Genomic DNA, 8646 nt, shown 5'->3' with positions numbered 1-8646 from the left:
TAATTATCAACTTTATGTAGCTTTAATGAATTTTGTTTATTTAAAAAATTTTGAGAACCCATTTTTATCTTTTTTATATAGAACCTTCAAAATCAATGGACCGGACTCAATCAAGTGTTAAAAATAAATTATGTTTGTTCTTAGATTTATGGTTAAACAAATTATATTGCGACTTCTTAATAATTATAAAGGATAAATTATTTATCAGTTGAAACTTGAAAGTATCAAATATAATAGAAAATGAAAGGTAGACGAAATAATTGAAACTAAAAAAGCCACAATAATTCGTAGCATGTGATAACCTAGATAAAAGAAATTGATACAATGAGTGGGTCCAATGATCCTAACCTCAAAACCGAAGTTTTTTTTTTATCATATCGCAACATATCTAACCTTCAATTTTCGTAAATTAGTGAAACAAATAAAATACAAAAACCTAATATGCCACCACTTACTGACACGAATAAAAAGAATTATTTAGAATATAAAAAGACGATTATGCCCCCAAGTCCATACCCAATAAGTACCTTGGAAAACACTTAACATATCACTCCATCTTTCTCCAATCTCCACTGCCACAAAATTTGTCTCAATTCTCTTGCAACCGTCAAGATGGTGGTCTTTTCCTATGTAGGAAAGAAACTAGAGCAACTTTGTAGTTCATGTTTCCAGGTCTTGCGCCATTTGAAATTCATATGGTTTCTATTTATTTATTTCCATCATTATGTCTTACGTCGTATGAACCAATTTTTCGTCGAGGTATTCTATTTTCTCTTTATTTCTTTCTTGGGATTTCTTATCCTCAATGCAATGGATCCAAGAACCCCTTCTTTTACCCCTAGAAAGTTAGACTTATTCTTCACCTCGGTCTCTGCATCCACTGTCTCTAGCATGTCTGTTATTGAAATGGAGGTTTTCTCAAATGCCCAACTCATCATTATGACAATCTTGATGTTTATTGGTGGTGAGGTTTTCACTTCAATGGTTGGACTCCTTCTGCGTAGTTGTTCACGTCATAGTTCTATAAAAGAGGGTGGTAGAGTGAACGACTCCATGAGTGATCTCGGCATCCCACCAAATTTCCATGACCAACTTGAGCTAGGCACCATAGCCAACCCTGAATTTGAGAGCTCAAAATCAGATATTTTCGACTTTGGTCATGATCATCCAGAACCCATGGATGATACAGACCAACTGAAGTTCAAATCCATTAGATTTTTGGGTGTTTTAGTATTGGGTTATTTATTATTGGTCCAGATATTAGGCGTGGTGTCAGTTTTGGTATACCTAAATGTCATCTCAAGTGCCAAAAATGTACTTCAAAAAAAGGGTCTAAAGACATTCACTTTCTCCCTCTTTACCATAGTTTCCACCTTCGCCAGCTGTGGGTTTGTCCCCACGAATGAAAACATGATGATCTTCAGGAAGAACACAGGCCTATTATTAATCTTAATCCCTCAAGTTTTATTAGGTAATAATTTGTTTCCTTCAGCTTTGAGATTTTCCGTTTGGGCCATTGGAAAATTCAAAAAGAAAGCTGAAACAAGTTACCTGTTGAACAACACCCGTGAAATCAGGTTTCATCATTTCCTTTCTCATGTACACTCCTCGTTTCTTGTGGGTACGGCATTGGTGTTTATCTTTGTACAGTATATATTGTTTTCCTCCCTGGAATGGAATGCAGATCCCATGAGTGGCTTGAACCATTATGAAAAATTTATTGGGGTTCTCTTCCAGACCATCAATACCAGACATACAGGCGAAACCATTGTCGACCTCTCCACCATTGCTGCTGCCTCATTGGTGTTGATCGTCGTCATGATGTTAGTTTCTCTTCCTTTTTCTCTATCTCAACACAGAACTGAAATTTATTAGATTCTATCATATTAAATCATGAGTACCATTATTAATTATAAATAAATCAATTTTAACGAGCGTTCATGAAGGCTCACATGGTTGCACTATCTTGTCGTTGCATTCATTTATTGGACCGCATAAGAATATTATACGATGAAGTCAACGTTAAATAAATACGTACTCCAAAAGAAATTAATAAAAAAACTCAATCATTAGTTTGGAATTAACGATTTTTAAAACCTGATGAATTGCTTTCCTAGGATATGTCATAGGATAATAGTAATGTATTAAAAACGTCTGATGTGGTTTTAACTGAAATATATTCGTTGATCGAATTCTATTGTTCAAGAATGCGTGCAGTGGAATTTTAGAACATTCATTCGAAGTCAATTCACTGAAAATATATTAATTTGTTGAATTTTTTCGTTAAAGCATTGTTAGCTAGAAGCTTTATTTTGACCCGTACAATATAAAACTTACAACATCCACATTGAATTCCATAAAAGATAATGTTTCATTCTATACAATTATATCATTTTCCTCCTTAAATAAATAGTTTAGTTGTTATTGAACTCCAAAATCTTTAATAATGTATTTCAAATCATTAAATGTAAGGTTATAAACAAACTGTTTGTGAACTGTTCATCGTTTATGTTCGTTTATTTAATAAATAAACGAATATAAACACAAATTTTAGTTGGTTTAGTTAAATGAATTAACATAAAAAATGATCTTGTTTTTTAATTATGTTTGTGAATGTTCGTTAATATAAATTCATTTTATGTTCATTAATTCTTAATTGTGTTTGATTACATTAAAATGTTATATGTTCATTTATGTTGATATATATTTAATTATGTTTGTTTATTTTTGCTCATTTATATTTGTTTAGCATTTTCACATATATATAAACGAACGAATATGAACAATATAATTGATTTCTTAAACGAACGAACATAAATAATATAATTGATTTTTTAAACGCAAGAACATGAATAAAAATACTTTCGTTTATACATTCGTATTCGTTCATTTGTTTGGATAGCTTAAACAAACGAATAATAGCTAGCAAACCCATATTTGTTTTGCTTCGGTTCTATTACAACCCTAATTATTAAATGCCAATACGACATATATATATATATATATATATATATATATATATATATATATATATATATATATATAATCCATGAGTTATCATCTCATAATTAATTCAACTTTATCTTATCATTTTGGATGTTATTAGAACAATGTTATTTTATTCATGCCTTCTTAAATGAATTTATTAGTTTCGATTATGATTTTATTTATTTAAAAAGTATATTACGTAAATAAGAAAGTCTTTGGTTTATTTTTTCTTCTTATTAATTAATGGATCTTATTTTACAATTTCTGGTTGAACTTAAAAAATATAGTAAAGCTTCTCTATCAATCATATCCAGATAGGTGTACGGATTAGAATTATTTCATGGAAAATAGAATAAGATCATCAAAATAAAATTACTTTTCATTTTTTCATTATTATATTTGAGTATATTTGTAAAATATAGTATACTTAGCATATTACTTTTCAAAATAACATTACTTTTCATTGTTTTGTTCAACATTACATGAAGTAGCATTTGAATTTTAAGCGTTTTGTTTAAACTAAACGCTAGAAGCTTGTAACGTCGAACGAGACTTTCCGTTCAAAATTGAGCGTTTTGTCAAACGCAACGCTAGAAGTTAGAAATCTTCTTGTTAAAAAAATATTATTTATTTGTTGTATTTAACTCTTTTTAATCACTAATATTTTATTATCTTATTATACCTTACACCAAAAAGTATAATTATTTTGGATATTATCATTAATTTCTTCATCAACTAATCTGTAGGTCTAAATACCAATTTCTAGCTAGGAAGAATATGAGATACTTTTGGGCGAATGAGATACTTTTGGGCGAATGAGATTCAGATAAATACACAGTATTTTAATCAAACACATGCAATTATGCATGGTTCCACGTTCGCACCACTCCACAAGTGTTAAAAACTTTTAATACAATTACGACCAAAATGCGTTATTTACTGTTCCAGTTAATTAAAATCAATTATAGTTATACTAGAATATTGGTATTATTAAACAAATAATAGCGATCAAAATAACAAACGGCTTCATTCAGAGAGTTTGTTGTACATAATCAATAGTTTAATTAACACATTTTAAGTTCAATATGATCAAAATAAAGTATATTTATGTCTAGCGTTTTAAGGCTAACTAGAAACGGTTTTGGGAACCAGGTATCTTCCTCCATATACATCGTTTTTGCCGTTATCGGGAAAACAAAGTAGCCAAAGAAACAGTGATCAAAGAAAAAAGAAAAGTAGAAGAGTTTTGTTCGAGAATATCGTTTTCTCACAACTCGCATATCTTGTTATCTTTGTCATCCTTGTTTGCATAACCGAGAGGAAAAAGATTAAAGAAGATCCCCTCAATTTCAACGTTCTCAATGTTGTAGTTGAAGTCGTCAGGTCTCTCTCTCTCTCTCTCTCTCTCTCTCTCTCTCTCTCTCTCTCTCTCTCTCTCTCTCTCTCTCTCTCTCTCTCTCTCTCTCTCTCTCTCTCTCTCTCTCTCTCTCTCTCTCTCTCTCTCTCTCATATATATATATATATTGGGAAAACAAAAAAACCCTAAAAATCATAAAAATACATACATAAAAAAAATACCTAGACATTACAAAACTTTTTTTTGAATTTTTTTATCAAAAAATCGCAGCCTTTTTGAATATTTCGCAGAAAAAAAAAATAAAAAATCAATTTTTTTTTTTTTTAAAAAAAAATTGAAAATTTTTTTTAGACATTTTTGTTAAAAGCTGCGATTTTTAAAAAAAAATCTTAAAGGAACCTCTCTCTCTCTCTCTCTCTCTCTATATATATATATATATATATATATATATATATATATATATATATATAAAGAGAGTTAGGTTCAAATGTTTTCACTATCTATTGTGTACCCGTATGATTGATTCTAGACCAATCATTTTAGTTATTTTAAGAAAGTAATTAATGCATATTAAATGTTGAAGATGTAATTAATACCTATTATATCTTCAACATGTAATATGCATTAATTACTTTCTTAAAATAATTAAAATGATTGGTCCAGAATCAATCATACGGCACACAATAGATAGTGAAAACAAAATAACCTCTCACTATATATATATATATATATATATATATATATATATATATATATATATATATATATATATATATATATATATATATATATATATATATATATATAGTGAGAACTTGATTTGATGTTTATTAAGAAAATATTTAGACTTTAGATATTATAATTCCGTATACTTGGAAGTTTAACTTAATATCATGAACTTATAATTTGAAATTTTCTGAATGGTTGCAGTGCGTATGGAAATGTGGGGTTCACGACTGGCTACAATTGTGATCGTCGGATTAAACCAGATGGAATTTGTGAAAATAAATGGTATGGTTTTTCGGCGAAATGGAGTGACCAAGGAAAACTAATTCTCATTATAGTTATGTTTTTTGGTAGGCTTAAGAAGTTTAACATGAATGGAGGAAAATCATGGAAGCTATTGTAAATTTGAGTTTTTAACATGCTTAATATAATTTCTTGGCTTGGAGCATAATTTGTATAATGTTTTTTCGTTAATATAACACATGAATGATAATTTTAAGTAGGTGATCAAAATGATGGATGCGAACTAAATTTTACTATTTCTTTATTTGAATTAGTTGTTATAGGGGTGAACACATGTGCCCGGAAACCAAACTAAACCTAACTGTTACGACATCGGATAGACTTTCTGCTTTGGTTGGTCGATTTTGTAATTTCCTGGATTTCGGTTTCGGTCAAAACAGTTCTCTGTCCTTTCAATTCAATTGCGGTTGGTTTTTGGTTCGAAGTGCTCAACCTCTTATTGTATATGGATTTAATTTATATACACATATTTATCATTCATTCCTAATTCGATTTTGACACCGAGAACCTAAACTGAAACCAAATATATACATTCAATTTGCACAATATCACAGTTCAATTTAGGTCCACATCGCGGTTTATTCAGTCCAAGCTGGTTCTTGGACCACTTTCATGTTATCCAAATTTTATGTTTTTCATCGAACTTTGGAAAACATATATGTCACACCTCAAAACCAAGAACGGCGGAAACGTTCTGGGGCGGAGGACGTCATGTACAGTATCACAATAATGAAAAGTAGTAAACAAGCAACAACATCATCCATTGTATTAATAATATAATTATTATACAAGTGTGTTCTGTCAAATTTTGATAAACACTAAAGCATAAATCAAAATGAAAGATGCGTCTTGAACGAGCTCCATCTTCTCTAAACCTTGCATTGGTACCTGTCTATGTTTGACCTGAGGATACAAGCTATTTTGAAAGAGAGTATCAGTTTTGAAGCTGATGAGATCATAAGTATTTTAGTGTCTTAATGTATATGTAAGAAATTGTTTGTATATGAACTGTAAGTATGGAAAAATGTATATGAACTGTAAGTGTAAAAATGTTTGTAAAACAACTGTAAACGTTTGAAAAACCCTAGAAATCCCTATGATTCCTACTATTATATAAGGGTGTCTTATACCAAGACCTAACTGTTCTCAATGTAGTCTTCTACCAAGACTTAACTGTTCTCAATGTAGTCTTCTACCAAGACTTAACTGTTCTCAATGTTCGTTTCTTGTAAAAGTGTGTAATTTTCCCAAGTGTAACTATCGTTAACAAAATATAGTTTGTACATTTAATGTTAAGTGAAATGATCACTAAATATATGTAAAGGGGAAATTAATGTAGTACTGTAGTGTTGTATTATAGGAACTACTGTTGTACTAACTACCTTAAACCGGATTTATATTAAGGTATCATGTGATTAATTGTACCATATTATCGACTAATATTAACGACAAGGGTATGGTCGTAAAAAAAGAAATGACGTTTGGCACCCGCAGACCTGCAGGTCCGGCTGTAGCTAGCAGCAAGGTGTAGGATAGTCAACCCAGTATAGATCTATACGCAAACTCACGCTCTCCCTCCAAGAGAATTCTGGCTACAACTCGGGCCATGACAATTAAGGCATGCTCTGATACAGTGGATCACAATTTGTTAACGTATTCATGTATATGTAATGTATTGTTTCTCGTTCTAGTATCGTTGTATATGTTCTCTTTCTAGTATAGTTGTATATGTTCTTCTCCTAGTATAGTTGTATATGTTCTCCTTCTAGTATAGTTGTATATGCTCTCCTTCTAGTATAGTTGTATATGTTCTCCTTCTAGTATAGTTGTATATGTTCTTCTTCTAGTATAGTTGTATATGTTTTCCTTCTAGTATAGTTATGTACTATAATGTTCTAGAAAGTATTGACTCATGAATGAACTGACTCATTGTATGATATCGCGTTCTAGTATCTTCCTAAACTACCCATATGGTAGTTTACTAGTAATCTAACTGGTACGTATGGACATGGATGTATACCCTTGCTAACCAAGGGCATGCGATGAACTGGAAGGGCCTTTATGACTATATACGTACACATTTTATATAACTAATATTTAAACGACCTTCGGACGAGTACCCGATATCCCACCGGACCACATCTCAAGCGCAAAAAGGAAATAGGGTGGATAGCCTTTCTAAGTCTTTTAAACATTTCTTATATAACTATACATATAGAGGCATGCAATTTATAATATAAAAGCATAAAATAAGTTTTGTAAAACCTTTAAACATAATTGTTATCTAAGAAAAGATCGACATGATGTCAATCTATAAAACGGTTTGAAGGCATGGGTTTGATAAAACAGTTTATTATAAAGAAACATTTGTTTTTGAAACACAATTGTAAATAAGTTTGAAATGTGACTTATAGAGTAAAATGAACAGTTTAATAAGGAGTTTTAAACATATAAAATGTTTAAGAAAACATTTGATGGAAACTGTCTGGTAAAAACGGCTAATGAGTAGCCAATCATTTGAAATGCTGCTTATTAATCACATGTGATTGATATAATAATTAGCATAATTCTACTTGTATCCCCCCCCATAAAACATTTAAAAACAGTTAAAACATTGATTAAGGGGTATGAACTCACTTGTGGTGAGTGGATTGGATTGAAGTGTCTGGTACAGTGCTAGATGACAATTGAAGACTTGTACACACGCACGAGCTTGGTTATCATATAATGAATATATATATATATATATATATATATATATATATATATAACTAATTATCCAAATTATAACTAATACAATAAGTTGGGACACTCTAGAACATGAAATCACTTTGTTTCAAATGTTAAAAATCACAAGGATTGCATCCAAGTGTTAGTAGGGCAAAACTAGGGTGTTTGGAGTTCAAGGGTAAACTCCCTTGGAGTTTACGGTTTTGATAGCCATGAATCCAAGAGTTTATGGCAGTAAACTCTAGAGTTTACGGTCGTAAACTCTAGTCCTAATGACTAGGTGTTTTTTTGTGGTTTAGCAAGCCTTTTGAAGCAATTCTACTAAGTGGTTTGGCTTTTGGAATGGACTAGGGCAACTAAACACCCCCTTTGAGGAGTTTACGGCCTCATGGCATTTTCCTTTGGGTTTACTATCGTAAACCCTTATGGAGAAGGGTATTGCCATGTTTTCAAGTCCTTAACACAATTTGGTAAGTGTATGTGCTAGTTTCTAAGCTTAAGGAAGGAAAATGACCAAATTAAACATACATTAGGGTGTTTAC

General features: G+C 30.8%; 1 protein-coding gene across 2 annotated transcripts; it reads left to right on the top strand.

The window, feature by feature from the left end:
• Window positions 1-568: 568 nt before the first annotated feature.
• On the top strand, window positions 569-5590 carry LOC145071379 (putative cation transporter HKT1;4). 2 transcript variants are annotated; one of them, XM_079018277.1, is made up of 4 exons: window positions 569-1823; window positions 4141-4371; window positions 5276-5356; window positions 5426-5590. In XM_079018277.1, exons 1-4 carry the CDS (start codon window positions 613-615, stop codon window positions 5472-5474), a joined length of 1572 nt encoding a protein of 523 aa, XP_078874403.1. In that variant the 5' UTR covers window positions 569-612; the 3' UTR covers window positions 5475-5590. The 2 variants fall into 2 exon arrangements, with proteins under 2 accessions (XP_078874403.1, XP_078874401.1); XM_079018275.1 differs by having other exon boundaries at window positions 5276-5590.
• Window positions 5591-8646: the final 3056 nt, after the last annotated feature.

Source organism: Lactuca serriola, chromosome 8 (genome assembly GCF_051521515.1).
Source record: "Lactuca serriola cultivar US96UC23 chromosome 8, Lser_US96UC23_V15, whole genome shotgun sequence".
Classification (NCBI taxonomy): domain Eukaryota; kingdom Viridiplantae; phylum Streptophyta; class Magnoliopsida; order Asterales; family Asteraceae; genus Lactuca; species Lactuca serriola.
Note: the sequence above shows the minus strand (reverse complement) of the source record. Positions and strands in the feature narration are given on the sequence as shown.

Coding starts and splice junctions, on each gene's coding strand:
- LOC145071379 (XM_079018275.1), top strand. CDS start 613: ATGGTGGTCTTTTCCTATGTAGGAAAGAAACTAGAGCAACTTTGTAGT. Junction 1,824..4,140: donor GTGTTGATCGTCGTCATGAT/GTTAGTTTCTCT, acceptor TTTGGGAACCAG/GTATCTTCCTCCATATACAT. Junction 4,372..5,275: donor GTTGTAGTTGAAGTCGTCAG/GTCTCTCTCTCT, acceptor GAATGGTTGCAG/TGCGTATGGAAATGTGGGGT.